Source organism: Triturus cristatus, chromosome 3_2 (genome assembly GCF_964204655.1).
Source record: "Triturus cristatus chromosome 3_2, aTriCri1.1, whole genome shotgun sequence".
In the NCBI taxonomy this organism is placed as follows: Eukaryota; Metazoa; Chordata; class Amphibia; order Caudata; family Salamandridae; genus Triturus; species Triturus cristatus.
In genome coordinates this window covers 892,067,225-892,086,054 of record NC_140584.1, presented here as the reverse complement: position 1 = coordinate 892,086,054, position 18,830 = coordinate 892,067,225, and the positions used below count along the sequence as shown (strand labels likewise).

Here is an 18,830-nt window from a genome sequence, read left to right as displayed (position 1 = left end):
TGCGCTGCAAAGTTAGCTTTTCAACAACAATCTCCTTTTTGTTCTCAGCCCTAGCTTTTCTTAGCAATCCCGAACAGGAAAACACAGTAAGTCGTCCACTCTAAATAGGGTAGATGGTCTGAGGTACTAAGACCTATGACCCGAACTCCTTTGGGCCATCAGTCTGAGGTTTCTGCTTTTCTCAGCACGCTGGGGCGCTGCCAGCGGAAACATGATGTTCCGCCTGACTCTAAATAGAGCAGGTGGACCATCAGTTTGGCAGACAGGGTACTCTTCCATGTGGGTACACTGCTAGATAATTGTGTAAATCAAATTACTAAATGAATTTACAGAATCTTGTAATGAATAAATGCAGTTAGTGAGTCCTTTATATTATCAAGAAAAAGACAGAAAGGCCATCAAAGTGACTCATGTGGGAGGACACTATTTGAATATTGAAAACCTTCTTCAGAAGCTTTTGATCACACCAGAAGAAGAAACAGGCTGTCCATTGATTGTATGACACTAGCCCTTCAAGCCTAGAAGGCCAAAGTAGGCCACAGTTTGTTTGTTGATTGTTGTATTGTTCTGACATCTGTTCCATCTGATGCCTGCGTTGGTCAGATACTAGCATCCATAATGTAGGTCACTGAAATGTATCCCGTGGGACCAGGGTCAAATAAATGGAAAAGGATCAGCAAACCCTCATCCATAGATGGGGGTTCATATACTCCCTTTAAATAGTCACTGTTGTTTAAAGGAGAGGGTCTACATTTAATTTCTCACTCTCAGAATAATAACCCATGGCATGAAATCTTTGAAGAACTTTGCTAGAACTGTCAGTGATCCAGAGGTGCCCTTGGGCCTCTCCTTACAACTACTTCCCTGACACACCCAATTACATTCCTTTAACAATTCTACTAAAGGCAAATCTTACCCAATGAACTCATGGCTGGCGATATTCCCTGATCATTCCCCTTTTTAGGTTGGGCCTAGCGCAGCGTGCATGCGCTGCTCTGCGAGGCTTCTTGTAGCTACTCTGTGTGGGTCTGACTCCTCCCACGCATTGGATTGGCTTTTGCTTGTTTCTTTTCAGAATTAAAGCCTGCAAATGGCTAAAGGTGGGTGCATGTCCCACCTCTCCTGAAAGGTTCACTCCCATTGCGTTTTGCCGCGGGAGCGAGCAGCAGCTCGCAGGGCGGAAGCTGCAGTGCCTCCTCCGTATGCCCGCCCCACGACTCCTCTTTATGTCCCTGTGTCTCAAATATCAGCGGCGTAGACAGCCTTCTGCCCCCCACTCGTCCCCTTTCCAAGGAGCTCGAGGTAGGTTCAAGAGTGTGCTCCGGACGGATCACTTCGAACTGTAAACTTTAGTTTATAGCATCTGTGCATCAAAGTTGTGTTTGCAGCGCTATGTGAAACCAAGTGCATGAGAAAGAAGCGCTTTCAAATCACGATCTGCATTGTACTTGAAATACATATAGGCAGAAGCTCTCCACCGGCTGCATTTAAGACTTGTGGCCTTTTGAACCCGCTGACTGCTTCATATCTGGTGCTCTGCATGTAAGACTGGTCGTGAAGTTGCTTTGACCTGCTGCATAACTCTCTAAAGACTAAAGTTTCCAAATGACAGTGCTGCACAGAATTATAAGAGAGTCTGTAATATGTTATCTTGGGTTGTGCTTGCCTTGTGGTGGACGTGTGGTGTGATGCCTGCATGCAATCAGCAGTGATTATGTAAACACTCCCCTGCACACTCAGATAGTGAGAGAATGTGAACCCTTCTTTAAGCCTGATGTGGGCAAGGCAGGTCGTGCTGCCTGCTTGTTTACCTTCATTATTGGTCAGCCGTGAAGGTGAAGGGGCTGAGAGGTTATATGCGGGATAATGAGATGCCAGCTCTTCGTCACTTGTTGCAAGCAGCTTGTCGTTTTATATCTCTCCATTTATCACTGTGTGGTCTACTGGAGATGCTCACACTCTCCTGCATTTATTGAAGCTGCCCTGTGTGTTTGCATTAATCCGCACAGCAGGCCCCGGCCCCCGTGAGGGCATCTGGCTTTGATCGGAAACATGGGCGGGGGGAAGGGGACGCTTAACTCCCAGCATTCCAGCTCAGGGCTTCTCGGCGCCAAGAGGAGCATAAAAGTGCACATTATTACCTCCCAGGATGTTCATTGTTTCAGTTTTAGTTGATACCATTGTATTTTGATGGGGGTAGGGGCCTTCAAAAGTCTCTAACCTTCCGCCAGCATACCTACAAATTGTTTCTTTCTCCACTTCTAGTGAAACCTTATTGCTTCATTATTTTGTGATTTTGTTTTTCGGTTTGGAATGTCGCCACCGCTTTTATTTTAACTTTTCATTAATCTGCACAGCAGGGGCCGCGCTGTTATTCATTGTTTGCCTTTGTCCACCAGTTGAATTCTTGTGTTTAGCAGGTTAATGTGTCCAGTGATTGCTGATGACAAACTTTTCTGTGTCGCCATCCCCATCCCCCCAAACAAGGTGTGCTATATTCACTCCCTTACCCTCTGCTGTGCCTTTAGCCCCCATCCCACCCACTGCTGTGGCTAAAACCCTCCATCCCACCCACTGCTGTGGCTAAAACCCTCCATCCCACTGTCTGTTTTAGGTATATCCCTCCCCCATGCTGCCTGTTTTATATATATCCTCCCACATTCCACCAATTCCATGTGTGGGCTCTCTGCTTGTATGCCACTAGTTACTTCTGTGTCAGGTGCTTGCCAGTTTCCTTCTGTACTGTGTGACTTAGAGCCATCTGCTTCCTTGCAGTGTGTGGTTGTTTGGCAACCTGTCTCTATGCATTGTGCCCATTCGCTACCTTTTGTCTCGTCCTTTGGGGATTACTGCTAGACCACTCCTGTGCATCACTCAGCACCAACTAAGCACCAGCATCTCTTCAGCCTCACTCAACACCACCAAAGCATCACTCAGCACCACCTCAGCATCACTGAACAACACCTCAGTATCACTCCGCACCACCTCTGCACAAGCACACCACCACCTTAGCACTACGTCTGTTTAACTCAGCATGACCTGAGTCCCAGCGCAATACCACCTCAGCACCAGCGCAATACCACCTCAGCACCAGCGCAGCACCACTTCCGCACAAGCACACTACCTCAGCACCAGCACAGCACCATCGCCCCACAAGCACACCAACCTTAGCACTACGTCACTTTAACTCAGCATGACCTGAGCACCAGCGCAACACCACCTCAGCACCAGTGCAGCACCACTCAGCACAACACTGGTGCAGCACCACCTCACCACCAGAGCAGCACCACCTCACTAGCAGTGCACCCCCACAGCATCACTCAGCACCACCTTAGCACCAGCGCAGAATCTCCTCAGCATCACTCAACACCACCCCAGCACCACCTCCACATCAGTGCACCACCAACAAAGCACCAACTCAGCACTTCTGCAGCCCCATCACATCATTGGCGCAGCACCACCTCCGCACCAGTGCAGCATCACTTGAGCATTAGCGCAGTACCAGCACAGCACCAACTTAGCACCACCTCCGCATCACTGAGCACCACCTCGCAAAAGCACACCACCACCTCAGCACCATGGCAGTATAACTCCGCATCACCTCAGCACCAAGACAGACAAACTAGAAGACATTGTATATGTTAATTCTTTTTTTAATAGGGTTGTTCATTTGTACATAATGTTTACTTGGTTATATATAAGGTAACATAAATGCTTATAACACTTTATTACGGCTTTTCAACATGCTGTACAGCAGCCGCACTCCTCTACAACATAGCTTAAACTCATTGGCAAAGCCAATAGCTCTGGCAAAACGTTTATAAGGTCCCAAAGGCGAGACATATTGGCTATGCTAATGCTTGTTCATTTGAGTAACAGCAGCACCCTTCTTTAAATTGGCAGGAACTGCTGAGCTATTTAAATTCATTCAAGGGTTAGACATCTGAGAGTGATGGGTGAAGTCAAGCAAGTATGGCTGCACTAACCTTTGGATTTGGTCCGTTAGAAGCAAATTGAAACTTTGAAATGAATTGTTACCGAATGCCCCTTACCTCTGCTTTCAATATAATCCCCATTGCCGTTGTTGTTGTTTCTGTTTCTGTGTCCCAGGCCTTCCTCGGCTAAAAAGCAAATATAAACATTTCAACATTATCTTCGTACATTCGCTGTATACATCTTTTGCACGTCAACCATTGTTTTAAATACTTGCAGTCGTGCGTTTATGGCTATGAGCAAATGTTGCCAAATCTTTGTCTGTGAACCTAACTCCTGGCTTAGGGAAATGCTAGTCTCTACAAATAAAGGTGTGGGAGGTAAGCCATGCCTTTACCGCTTTACCGGATGCACCAGGACTGCAGAGCTCAGATCTTTTTAGGCAAAAAGACAGAAATGTTCTTCTAAAAAAAATGGTTATAGTTAAAATAATTGAATCTTGCACTTTAGACTCGTGGAATCTGTGTTCATTTTTTGACTTGTATATCATGGCACATATTTCCTTGTCACTACTCCAACAATTTTTTGTGACAAAGTACCAATGTTCTAGCCATAATTATTTTAACCAAAGTATAGAATCTTCCATACAAGAACAGAGTCTGAAGCACAGTATAAACGTAATTTCAGCTATTGGCAACTAGTGGCCAATGGTGGGATCCTGCTTTAGAGGGGGTCTTATATTATTCTCTTGCTATGGTTGTAGATCGTGTCTGCCACTGGTGTCGTTTATTTTTTATTTTTCTGGTTGGTTTGAGTGGGTGCAGGGGCAGTTGTGCATTACTTCACTTACCATGGCTGCATGTGCCTTGCCAGGGTGGACCTGGAGACCGAACCCATAAAGATGCTCTATTTCCCTTAGTTTGCGCACGTGGACATGTGCAGGCCTGCTATGCATGCTGGGGTGTGCATAGGCAGGTGCTAGATGAAAACACTCTTGCAAGTGAACGTAGAGTTTCAGAAATGTGAAATGCCTATCGTGGTGACAGGCGCAAATGTGACGTTGGAACCGCATGTTATCAACTGTATATATTGTGGTGCTATTGTGGATGTGCACATGCTTTGGGGTTTGAGAAGATGAATAGGGAAGAAGGCGGAGCACTGATTACGAGTTGGGTTATTTCACCTGGAGAGAAAACTCCTGGTAGAATAACTCAGTTCCCCAGTGAAAGTGTGCCCAGGCCCAAACTTATTTGGGGCTGAACAATTCCAGGTTCGGATTCACTCTGGTCTCAGTGGCATAATAAAACCTCCCACCGCCACCGTGGGTGAGGCGTGAGCTCTGGGGGCTCCCCGCGGCACTGGCTGAGCTCCGGACTGGGTCCGGAGATTGGGGGGCCTCTTGCATGTACTTTGCATGGGGCACCCCCTAAGTTTCGTTACGCCACCGTCTGGCCTCTCAAGTTCAGCAGAAGCCTTGGGCAGCATCCCAACACAGCCGTGCCTGACCCCTGCAGTAGTCCCGGGGAGTGGGCAATGCTCCACACGGGCTCCACGCCGACAGGCACAAGCCCGCCCCAATACCTGAGCTGCCTCACGTCACCCTCGACCTGCTAATTGCCCCTCCTTCCACTCTACTCATGTTCATAAAGAGCAGAAAACGCCAGCGTTTTTCTCCTACCAGAATGGGGAAAATTAAATATACACGATAAAGGACCCAGTATTTCTCAGTCGGAGCAGTTATTGCCGATTTCAGGGGAAGAAGTCAGGATAGCAGTTGTTTATGCGGCAATACTGCCAGGGATTAGAGATGCTGGCCTTCCAGTATTTCCAAACCAATAGCTGGCTCCCGTATAAGCAGCCCATAGAACATTGACACTAGAGTGAGGAGGCAGCGTCAGTCTACTTTTGAGGCTGACCTTTGCCTCAGGGTTGACCTTTGCCTCCGGGTTGATCTTTGCCTCTTAAGCAGAAATAAAAAGAGACGGCATGCAGGAAGGATAGGGGTACATGTGTTTTAATAAGAGCAGGAGCAGCTCGTAGGACATTAGTGCGTTTGAGCTAATACGGCACATTATTGCCCGATGCACCGTGCACAGGGCTTGAAACTCAATGTAGTTCACCAGTGGCAGCCAGAGGTGTGAGTCTAAGGAAGGTAAAATCTGATCATGGCTTCTGAATGACATCAAGAGTCCAGCTCTGGAGGACATATATTTCATCTGAGATATACAATATTTTCGTAATACAGATGTGATGGTACCAGCGAAATGCTTGTTTGACTGTGTGGGATCTTTTGAGAAACAGAATGACTTTTAGGGTTCTCATGTGGAAGAAATCCTTCTTAACCACTTCATCAATCTGTGCGGTCACACAGAAAGTGAAGTCAAACAGGACACCACAATCTGTGCAGGAGAGACTCTTTTTTAATCTGTTGTTTGTCTATCCCTGATTAGAAGTCAGTGCATCCATGCTTTGCTGATTGATGGGTTGAGAGTCCATTGTTTTAGAGTCAATAGAATGCAATTCTATAACAAGACCGGACGATCATACATGGTGGCCATCCCTAGAGGTCAGCTCAAGCATCTATCTTTTAGTTGGTTGGAAGCGTTTGAAGGTCTCTTGAAATCTCAGTTGTATAAAAGGAGCGTACACAATAAAGAGCCTGCACAGCTATTGGGCACATTACGAGAAAGGAAGGAATCTGGATAAACAAAAACACTATCTTTGGCATAATATGGGAAAAGGTAGAAATCAACGCGTTCATAAAGCACCAGCAAACAAATTAGTTTTGAGAATGGGAATACTGTCAAATTTACCAGATAAGAGGACCTTGAAAAATCAAGACCAGGTTAGATGTTGCTTTCTATGAATATGCTAAATTCCCCTTTTCCCCCCTGCGGTAGGTAGACATAAAACTGCAGACAATTTTGGTATTTCCATGTCTGCCTGCTGCAGATTGGAACAAGCATTAACAATGCAATAGGACTCACCTTTGATTAAGTTAAAGCCATTTGCTTTGCTATATAATCAATCAATCAATCAATCAATCAATGACACTTATAAAGCGCGCTACATACCCGTAGGGTCTCAAGGCGCTGGGGGGGGGGGTGCCGCTACTGCTCGAATAGCCAGGTCTTCAGCTTCTTCCTGAAGGAGAGGTGGTCTTGGGTCAGGCGCAGGTCGGTCGGGAGGGAGTTCCAGTTCTTGGCGGCCAGGTAGGAGAAGGACCTTCCTCCTGTAGTCGCTCTTCGGATGCGGGGGACGGCGGCGAGGGCGTGGTTGGCTGACCGGAGGTGGCGCGTGGGAGCGTAGAAGTTGACTCGGCTGTTGAGGTAGCTCGGGCCTTGGTCGTGTAGGGCTTTGTGTGCGTGGGTGAGGAGGCGGAAGGTGATTCTCTTGTTGACGGGGAGCCAGTGAAGGTCTCTCAGATGTCCGGAGATGTGGCTGGATCGTGGGATGTCGAGGATGAGTCTGGCTGAGGCGTTCTGGATCCGCTGGAGTCTCTTCTGGAGCTTGGCGGTGGTACCGGCGTAGAGGGCGTTACCGTAGTCCAGTCGGCTGGTGACGAGGGCCTGGGTGACGGTCCTCCTGGTCTCGGTGGGGATCCACCAGAAGATTTTCCGAAGTATGCGTAGGATGTTGAAGCACGCCGAGGAGACGTTGTTGACCTGCCTGGTCATGGAGAGGGAGGAGTCCAGGATGAAGCCCTGGTTGCGTGCATGGTCTGTCGGTTTGGGTGCGGTGCCCAGGGCGGGAGGCCACCAGGAGTCGTCCCAGGCGGAGGGTGAAGAGCCCAGGATGAGAACCTCCGTCTTGTCCGAGTTCAGTTTCAGGCGGCTGGTCGTCATCCACTCGGCTACCTCTTTCATCCCTTCGTGCAGGTTGGCTCTGGCGGCGGCGGGGTCGTTGGTCAGGGAGAGGATCAGCTGGGTGTCGTCGGCGTAGGAGATTATGCTGAGGTTGTGTTTGCGTACGATGGCCGCGAGGGGGCTCATGTAGACGTTGAAGAGGGTGGGGCTCAGAGATGATCCTTGTGGGACGCCGCAGATGACTTCGGAGGCCTCTGACTTGTACGGTGGAAGGCGGACTCTCTGTGTTCTTCCGTCGAGGAAGGAGATAATACCATTAGCAAAGCAAATGGCTTTAACTTAATCAAAGGCGAGATCTATTGCATTGTCAATGCTTTTTTTTTCTTCAACTGGGAAACAGGGGGACTGTTTTCTATGCTTGCTGGAGGGTCGGTGGCACACTTGCCCCACTACTTGTCCTCAGTCCATATAATAAGTCGAATACTATACTCAGGGCCACTGGAATTTAACAGGAGGTGAAAAACAAATTAAGTGGCAGGGCTGACAATTATGCAACAAGAACAAAATCAAATTATATGGCCTAATGCATGACATTCTGTTAGTATTTCCTCATTATTTAGAAATTGTTACATATGCTAACACTATCTGGGCAAAGGTTTCATCTCATTAGTACCACTTCGACACCCCAAAACAGAAATAAGCAACAGAAAGGTGAACAGTCCACCTTTGTAAATGTCCTTTCTCTGCGTGGTAAGAAGTGTCACCACTTTTTAGTAGCTTTTGAACTGACCCTGCTAGTGTTACCAACGCCTCAGCCCCCGTGTGCACCGCTACAGAGGCAGTGCCAAAACACGACTAGGGCCGGACTTGAGGCACTTTTTACCCTGGCAAATTAGTCAAACTAGCTTACGGATGCGCCTTCCCGTGAAGCTCCCCAGCCTTGTGCTATGCACGGAGACGCTTTAAGCCTTAAAGCCCTGTGTGCCCATGCCTTAAAGTTTATGGCATGGGCACAGAGGGCAATTGCCCACCTTCCAAGCCCCCCCCAAATATTCCAATTGTATTTGTGACCGTGATAAGTTTTATTATCGTTTAGTTTTGTTTGAAATCACATGGACTTAAAGTGGTTATAAAAGTCCAGATTTGTTCCGTATCGGAAACCCTAGAATGTTTTTCCAGGGCCCTCAAAATTCTAAAGGGACACTCCACACACAGATATACACGTACAAGCTTTTGCATCTTACCCCCCCCCCCCGTTTGTGGACTATTGGGTCCACTGTAGGGACCCGTGGGCACCTAATGGTCACAGGTTCAGATCCCGACAGCCCCTCTCAGCCTTTAATCCTTCTGGAGATCGATAAAATGAGCACAACTGAGGTGGGTAACAATAAACATCTATTGTTTAGCACCAAGATACTCTTAGGTGAACGTGCACTTTACAAACACACGTTATGCTACAACATCCCCGAGCGCAACACTGTCTGTAACCAACAGATCCGTCATACGTGTCACTGCAGTATAGTGGTATGGAAGCTTCTTAAGGATAGGTATATGATGTTTTACCCATTGGTAACCACCAGACAGATCTGATTTTGCGCACCAGACCGATTAACCCATAGGCAGAAGCTACAGGATTTATTAAGGGGGGAGGGCTCAAAATGAGAACGCGGCAGGGGCTGACCTTTCCATTTCCGTGCAGCACGCGGGTGTCCTGTGTTTTAATTCCCCGCCTCGGCGGAGAAGGAATGCAGTACAGGTCTGTTCAATCTGGGACGCAGCAGATGCTAGTCAGGGCACCGCTTGTGGGGGACCCAACTCCCCAGGGCCCCAAAATCACACACTGCTGGAGAGACCCGGTTGCGGGATAGAAATCCAATATCCTAGCTTTTAATAAAGTGAGGTGTGGGGGAGGGGTGCTCAATCACAGACACAGCTTGCGCTCCCCGCCCCCTTTCAGAACTGTGCCAGACCTTTCCGCTAAGGCCCTCTAAAAAAATATAGCAAAAGTTTACAATAACCATGTGTAGTGTTCTGTATTAATATAAGTACTTATTTTCCCCTAAAAACGTATACAATAAAAGCATGTTCTTAAAAACAATAATCTCCGACACTTGAAGCACATCAGATAGTACATTGATAGTTCTCAAGCAGCGACTTCAGGTTGGACTCTTAAGGGATGGGGCGCTTCTAATCACGGCAAACAAATCTGTACACGTAGACAGGAGGCCGGCGTGTTCCTTGAATCCTGCAGACAGTGCCTGCCTTCATGGCCAATCCACCACAGCCCTTACTTATCACTGGAGGCCGTGCGGGAAACTGTGAGACGTGCCATGCACTAGCTCGATCGCAAGGTGTGATCCTGGGCAAGAACAGCTGGGAGTGCTTAGCTATGAGAACAACGCTACTGGTTTGCAGCACTATTTTACAAATAGGCAATCCCCATTCTGCAGTACTATGCTAGTGCCCTGTGCAGGGCGTGTGATGTACACTGATTCTACACTTCATGCCCACATGTGGTGTACCTGCACGCAAGTTATGTGGTTCATGAGGCATACGACGCAAAACTGGAGCGAACTCCGAGCGGCCCTGCCATGTTGGTGGACTCCGCTGGAAGTAAGTTGGCACGGTACCCCCGCAAGAGATGGTGCCAAGCTATGCCAGGCTCCGTGGGCACTCTAGGATGAACACGCTGTAAAAGCCTCAGGTGACTGGATGTTTAAGGCTTCCTCTGGAGTCCTCGGGGGCCCTGCTCTCTGTGGGGTACCAGCAAGCGCACTGGTTGTATGACACACCCCTCCATAGCACCTCGCCACCCCCACCAGTAACTGTAGCTTATACGGCCGAAGTTGAACAAGCCATATGCTCTGCCTGGCCCTTGTTATTCGGTGCACTACTGCGGTCTGGGCACCTGAATGCCACGGCCTGACAGCTGGGTGTATCACACATCCCCTGGTACCCGTGCCCCCCTCAGCCCACCCTCCACCGTGCACCCCATCCCTATGTGCCCCCTATCTGGTGCCCATGCCCTCGTGCCTGTATGTTGCCTCCCAGCCCTCTCCCCCCCCCACACACACACACACTCTGCGCCCTCTTACCTTGGCATTGCCGAAGTACACCAGCGTGGCCAGGCTCCAGTTGAGCACAGTGAGGAGCAAGTTCATGATTCCGGGACTAGACCCAGGAAGAAAATCCAACCCCGGGAAGGAAGGGAGAGAGCAAAGAAAGGCAATCCGGCCCTGAGGGCAGAGGGAGGCGCAGCAGCCTCCCCGGAGCGAACCCCAAACACCTGGTCAATCCTGGGCAGGCAGGAGCCCAAGCACCGCCGGACGCCCCTTTAAGTCCCTCCGGAGGAAGGGGCCCTCCATGGCCCCAGAGAGCAAAGGAAACAAACACCGAAGGTCAGGCCACCGAAGCCATTCTCCCGGCACACGCGATCTGCGCACTTAAAGCGATGCGACTTGTAACAGACTGCTCCCAAAAAGTTAGCAGAAACAAACAAAAAGTTTTCAATCCATTTTCGCTCTGCAATTTGGATTTCTTTATTTTTGCCGCCCCCGATCCTCGGTGAAGCCGGACACAGATCTATCTGTTTCAATCTCTCCGCAGATCCGAATAAATAAACAAATATGAGCGGGTTCGAGCTGCGAACACCGGTCCGCGTCCCCTTGCGGTCTGATCTTAGAGGGACTAAACAAAGCACGTTGCACATAAAAAAAATAAAAATAAAGGCAAGTCAGATTTAAAACAAGTGCTCGCATCTCTTGTCTTTATGGGGCCATGTGTTTGAAACACATGGCCCCATAAAGATAAGAAACCTTCTGCTTCAGTCGGAAAGTGGACGAGCCCGTCCAAGTGGGCCGGCCGAAAAATGGAAAAGTCTACGTCACAAAGTGCTCTTTCCCAATGGCTAGCCACCGTTTAGCATAAACAGTGACGTCGGCCAATGGGAAAGAGGGGCGGGGCTTGAAGCCCTTTACAGAATTCCCTCTAAATCATTAAATCTCGCCAGCGAGACTGCGTATGTGTGCAGCCCACGCCAGCCGAGACCTAAAAAGGGTGAATACAGCTGAAACACCCTTTAAACAAGGATCCCTTTTTCTGGAAATTCAAGAATGCAAGGAATGAGGAATTCCTGATCCACCGGCGCTGTCAGAGACCGGCCATTGTAATTAACCTAATTGTAATTACATACATTTATTTACATTGGCCAGCACCTGATAGTGCTCTTCAAAGAAACGTTCCTGGCAGGGGAACTGAGAGTGGTGCCTGCCAGTCCGGAGGTCCCTGCAGGCAACCATTGCACACAGACTTCCCTGCCCAGAAAGTTGCTTTAAAGTGCACTGTCAAGAGTCCTGGCAATGTATTTACCTTAATGCACTCAGCAATAAGGTCAAAACATTGTCTAGCGCCTCAAAGTGCTTCTAAAAGCAACTGTGGTTTATGGGGCTTTTTTTCTTCCTGCGGAATAGCTGGTCAGACCCTTTTCCACTCCACTGGAGGAAAACAAAAAGGGGGGAGGGACAAGCATACGTCTCACTTTCTGAGAAGGAATTTTCCCACGTCTACTGTATTTGGATTTGCTGTTTGGCCAAGAAAGGTGAAGTAGTATAACTCTTTACATACCAATCTTTGAAAGATTAATGGAGGTGCTGTTCTGTAGGCCCACTGTGAAGAGCGAGCACTGTCCATTCAACTCGCCAGTCATGCTTCTGAGCGGCAAACTCTTATGCTGCACGCAGGTCTATCAGAAAAAAGCAAAACGTTACAATTAACAATAACAACAATAAACATTTCATGTGTAATTTTTGCTGAATTTTAAAAAGTTGTTTGTGTTAAACTTATCATGTAATTAATCTTTAAAAGGAAGTTAGCCTTATCTATTTTCAACAAGAAACCCGTTGGGAGATTAACTATGCAGTAACGTTTTTAATGGCTAGCTTACACATACCAAATGAGTTTCTTTCTTAGGCTGAGATTTGATATGGAGTTGAAAGCTAAGGTTAAAACCTGCAGGTTAGCACAAACCAACACAATTGTGCTTGGCTATAGTTGCACATACACTATTATTATACTTAATTGGCATAATTAGTGTCTTCTTGTATTAATTTTATACTATTTACATTTTATTTTGAAAATATTAATAATAACATGCTATTCTTGATGTTCGTCAGTGGGTTATTAGTAGTGGTAAATTGCCTCTACCACTGGCAATAAGGCCACTAATACAGTCTAGGGCTCAGTACAGGTCCCAATAAATTATTCCCATGCTCAACCCTGGGTAGCTCGTCTGCGAGCAGACAGACCTAACTTAAGAGACGGGTATGTAAAGCTTTTAAAAACACCAAGTCAGTCAATAACTAAAACACAACACACACAAAAAAAACACAATTTATAAAAATAAGAAATATTTGGATCTTTAAAATGGCACCAAAACAACAAAAATCCTAAGTAGGGAACCGGAGATATGATTTTTTTTATAGATTTAGCACTTAGAACCCTATAGCACCACTTTGGGACATCTGGTCGCGCTTGACCAGGACAAAGTCAAAGTTTCAGGCCGACCGCGATAGAGCCCTGCTCGATTACTCCTCATGGTAGGCCTCGGTTGAGATTTTACCTTCGGACTTAGAAACTTTTCTGGAGCTTTTCCTGCTTGGGTCTCTCCATGCTCTTCACCAGTCTGGATTTGGTGAAGGTTGGCCGGTTTGCTTTTCAGGGAGGTCCCAGGCAAACTCTGGAAGTTGGAACTCTGTAGCTTTTCAGCAGGGCAAACCAGCAGGTGGCCGACTTGGCTCTCATGGTTGAGTCGGTCCCCTTATGGAGTTTTTTCAAACATTTCTCCAAACTTCAACAAACCTCTGGATCTTCTACCTGAAGTTCCTCTTGAGGGTTCAAAGTGTCCAAAACACAATCCAAGGGTCTGGAATCTCCAAGATGGTCCTTGGAAGGGTGGGACCACAATTCCAACAATGCACTTGGACAAAACCCTTACAGATCCACTGGACGCACTCCCGGCAAGGGATGTGTTATCATCTAGTTGTTGGATAATGCTTCCTCCCTATTGTGGTTCTCTGCTAGCTGCTCAGTCAATGGTGATGTCATTTAGAATCTTCAGAGTGTTTGTGTTGAAGGGAGAATCAGTTGGAGTGGATGGGATGAGCAGCTAGGAGGCTGCTTCTGGTGGGGCATAATATGGATCATATCATCTTCCTGTAGCCTGTATCCTATGAAGTAACTTGACAAATAAATCTACAGCCTTTTATATACAAGACCTGCCTGAGTATCATTCTTCCTTGTAACACTGGCGACATACTGTAGGAATCTCCGTGTGCTACCTGAATGGACTGGTACCTGTGAAACCTAAAGTCAATAGAAACTGAAGAAGCGGAATTGGAAGAAGCTAGCTGGCAGCCCTGAGACCCCCTAGTGACCACATGACCGGTCGGCCCCCAACCTGGGTGTACCAGTTTCTGCTCTTTCATCAATGAAGCTGTGGCAATTCATGCTGTTTTTGATGTTTTGAAGCAACATTTGTAAAAAGCACCCACTCTGTGTCTCTCAACAAGAACTACGTGAAAAAGGAGTCACAAGTCCATGATTTTAGCAAAGGAGTCCCAGAGCCCTTTCTTCAGGGCCAGAAGGATGATGTGTCCCCTTTGAACGTGTCCAGAGGCGCTGAGGGGAGGAGGAGTGACACGCATTCTGTGTGAAGAGGTGTGACTCAAGAGATTAGGGAGCAGCGCTGTGCTTGAAGAAACAGGATTGTGCACAACAGTCCCTTGACAGGTTTGACTAGGTGGAAGCGTTTTAAAAAACATGTGTATATCGTTTTGCAACTTTCCCGTCTTCACGTGTTTTACCTTGATTGCTGTGCATTATGTTTTTGAATTTTACAACTTGCAACCGCCTCTTACCTTCAACGGTCTTTTCACCATCTTGGTGAATTGCGTGAGCCCTCCTTTCAGTTCGTGCAGTGTCCTGCAACCCCACGCTGAGCTGCTCAGACGTGCCAAGAGCCATCCGGCTGTACGTTAAACTGTGTGCCTCCATCTTGGTTTTTTTTGCTAATCAAGACAGACGCAGTTTCCTGGACCCGAGATTCCTCGCTACTTATGGAGCGGATAATGTTTGTTGCTCCGCTTGATAAAGGGATTGGCCAGCCTCTACTTTGTGTTTCCTCATTGTGTGGTGTGTGGGTGTAAATTATCCCACGTAAAGCTGAGGAAGTCTTTTGCCTGGGTTTCCTGTTGTGCCTATATTTGTCGGTGAGCAACCCTTCACGTTTGGACTCTTGGATTGTTAATTTTTTTTTCACATGCTGGTGAGTGTGCAGTCAGCAACTACGAGACTTTCTTTCATCGGAGTCACCATTTGGAAGAGTTTGAGGGGAACATTGGAGGAAATGTTGTAAAAATTGTTGTGGGGGATAACTCAGTCTCGCAGGGTTACCACCTGAGAATGTGTTTGTGAGTTGACTTTCACTCTTGAAGTCACTCTGGTTATCCTGTGGTCGTTGTGGTGAGGTTGTGTATCTCACTGTTTTAGGGTTATTGTATAATTAACCTTTCTGTGTGTAGTTTGGAAATGGGAATGAGGAGAGGTGGTGTGAATTACACTAAGAATGTTTTGGATTTAAAGATACCCTGAGAATGTTTTGCGTTAAAGGTACCCTAAGTATGTTTTGGGTTTAAAGATACCCTGTGAATGTTTTGGGTTTAAAGATACCCTGTGAATGTTTTGGGTTACAGATACCCTGAGTATATTTTGGGTTTAAAGATACCCTGATAATGTTTTGGGTTAAAGATACCCTGAGTATGTTTTGGGTTTAAAGATACCCTGAGAATGTTTTGGGTTAAATATACCCTGAGTATGTTTTGGGTTTAAAGATACCCTGTTATGGTATGGGTTGAGTCATATTCTTTAGTTTTGAAGTTAGACTTGTCCTGCCATTAGTATTGTGCCTTGAGTGTGAAGCGAGGTGGTGTTTGGTATCCACTGTTTAAGGGTTGTGATGTTACCCTGTGTTTAAGTGCAGTAGAGGGCTGAGAGTCCCCTGGGCCTGCCGTAGCATTGTGTCTTGAGTTTGAGGCGAGGTGGTGTTCGGTATTCACTGTTTTGGGGTTGTGATGTTACCCTGTGTGTAAGTGCAGTAGAGGGTGGAGAGTCCCTGGTCCTGCCGCTGTGTGTGTCTGAGTGTGAGGTGTGATGGGTACTCTTTGTTATGTGGTGGTGTAGTACCCGTAGTTGGTAGAGTGAGTTGTGTATGGGGAAAGAATTAATGTGGGTGAGCATCCACTGTTTTAAAGAATGTAACACTTTTGCTTGTGTTTTACCTATTTTTCCTTCATTGGATGGGTATGTAGTTTTCTGATGAATTTATTGCACATGTTGAATGTGTGTCTTATCATCTTGCATACATTTGATTTTCTATAATCATTATAAGGGGGGGAGATGTGTTATAATCTAGTTGTTGGATAATGCATCCTCCCTATTGTGGTTCTCTCCTAGCTGCGCAGCCAATGGTGATGTCATTTAGAATGTTCAGAATGTTTGTGTTGAAGGGAGGATCAGTTGGAGTGAATGGGCTGAGCAGCTAGGAGGCTTCTTCTGGTGGGGCATAATATGGATCATATCATCTTCCTGTAACCTGTAACCTATGAAGTAACTTGAAGAATAAATCTACAACCTTTTATGTACAAGACCTGCCTGAGTATCATTCTTCATTGTAACAGGATTCTTGGTGGTGATAGTCCAGGTGAGCTCTGTTAACCTGTAGCTTATAGGGAGTCCCCTCTCTAATCCCCTTGAAGCAAGGTACATACAAATGGCTGTAGTTCCAGATAACGCAGCAGGCACAGTCAGTCAGAATGCAAGGCCTTTTGGTGCAAATCAAGTTTACAGCTTGACAAGCCTTCTTCTTCTTTTAGTTTCAAGCAGCAGATCTGAAAGGCTCTGCTCCTCTCACATATTTATTCAGTGTTCACTGGGGTCAAGCAGATGAGCACTCCTGTCCAATGAGGTGCAGGGCAACACCCCAGAGCATGACCACTTCCTCCAAAGTGTGGCTTAATCTTCTCTCAGAAAGCACTATTCCTCTACAATTTAGTAAGGCTGAAATCTTAGCAGAGGAGCTTGAACTAGTTAAACCAACCTCCAGAATGGCTCATTCCCATATCTATCCTCTCCCAACCATCTGCAAATTCCTGCCTTAAGCCTGCCATCTGGCTGGGTCAGAGGGGCTGCCAGGTAGATGGACCTGGTATTCTCTACCTGTCCTATTACTCCTATGAAGCAGCTCATGCTTTACAACCCCTACCCCCGCTCTGGAATTCCTGTGTGGCAGAGCTCTCTCCAGCAGATAGCGTCTTTCGGGTGAGCCACTTATCACTTCATCAGGGGAGACCACAGGAATGCTGAATTTTAGCTTGCAGACAAGAAAGTCTTATAACTTCTTTTCTGTATATTTTTGGATAAATTTAGCAATAGCATATTCTTGGATTTATCAATATCATTCTCCTATGTCCTTGAATGACATTTTCATCAATTCCTAGCGATAGTTATCCATTCATAAACTATTGCCATGTTATCCTATTGGGCTATGTATCTACAATGGGGAAAATAAATTGTGTACTTTTTCCATCACCAGGGCATATAAAACATATTTATCAAGGTGTTGCTTATAGTTACATGAGCCCACCCCTGGGACACGTAAGGGAGACTTTAGGAGTCCTAAATATGCAATTATAGTGTAGATCCTCACTCCATAGTGCTCCTAGCACCAAAGTCGATTTTGGGAGGCACTTCACTACAATGGGGAATGTGAAACGTGCAATTTCTCTTTCCCCATGGCATATAAAACATATTTTATAACGGTTCTCCTTATAATGACATGACCCCCACCCCTGGTACACCTATGGGAGACCTAAAACGCCAAAATATTATAGTTTATCACTTTTTAAGTGCCACTACCACCAAAGTCGAGTTTGGGCACAATTTACATTGCTTTAACACAGGGCTGCCTTCAAAATGACCTCAGGCTCTCAGCAGCGCACACAGGCAAGTAAAACTCATGTCCTGTGCACACGCTATTTGTTTGGTAAGTTCGGCCCTAGTTTAGCCAGTTTCATGAAACAATAAACAATTATATTCAACACATATTCCTATTATTCAAGGATTTTGCTAAATATTCTTTGTTTCTTTTATTCAATTCGATCGCCCAGCCAACACGTGTTTCGTCGTGGGTGATTGCCCAAACGACTTCTTCAGTGCTGTTGGGAAGCTGAAAATATGCTTATGTTCTCCCCGCCTGTTTTAATGTAATAAGAGTTTGGCCCCTGGTTCTATGATTTCTAAATTGTGGGCAGATGCTTTATTCCCGATTAGTGAAACTTCTGACCACTGACCTGCCTATTGCTGCTGCCTTCACGCCACACACAATCACCGGTTCCAGAGGAGGGCGGGACTGCGAGGACCAGCTTCCCCAGCGCCAGGAGCAACATCGGCGCAGCTGGGTCCTCTTCCCTGGCCCTCCCCCTTGTTCAACGCAGCGACTCGCGGCACCCGCTTCGCGGGCGCCACTCGGTGATATAAACTCGTGGTGTGTGAAGAGCTCTGTGTGCCCTGACCACTGACCTGCCTATTGCTGCTGCCTTCACGCCACACACAATCACCGGTTCCAGAGGAGGGCGGGACTGCGAGGACCAGCTTCCCCAGCGCCTGGAGCAACATCGGCGCAGCTGGGTCCTCTTCCCTGGCCCTCCCCCTTGTTCAACGCAGCGACTCGCGGCACCCGCTTCGCGGGCGCCACTCGGTGATATAAACTCGTGGTGTGTGAAGAGCTCTGTGTGCCCTGACCACTGACCTGCCTATTGCTGCTGCCTTCATGCCACACACAATCACCGGTTCCAGAGGAGGGCGGGACTGCGAGGACCAGCTTCCACAGCGCCTGGAGCAACATCGGCGCAGCTGGGTCCTCTTCCCTGGCCCTCCCCCTGCTGCACCTCTCCGGACAAATACCGCCCACTTCCGTCGCGCTAGCGGAACGCGCGCGGAATGAAGCGCGGCGCGAAGCCCGGGCCAAGGGCGGGCCCG

The 18,830-nt window shown here is 47.3% G+C and overlaps 1 protein-coding gene across 1 annotated transcript in view; it reads right to left on the bottom strand.

Annotated features, from left to right (window-relative positions):
* Window positions 1-18,830, bottom strand: part of ITGAE (integrin subunit alpha E) — an 847,690-nt gene that overhangs the window by 606,100 nt on the left and 222,760 nt on the right. Inside the window, exons 5-6 of the mRNA XM_085649316.1 lie at window positions 12,363-12,480; window positions 4,053-4,121 (exon numbers count right to left, since the gene is read on the bottom strand). Coding sequence (XP_085505442.1) covers window positions 4,053-4,121; window positions 12,363-12,480 — 187 coding nt within the window. The remainder of the gene's footprint in view (window positions 1-4,052; window positions 4,122-12,362; window positions 12,481-18,830) is intronic.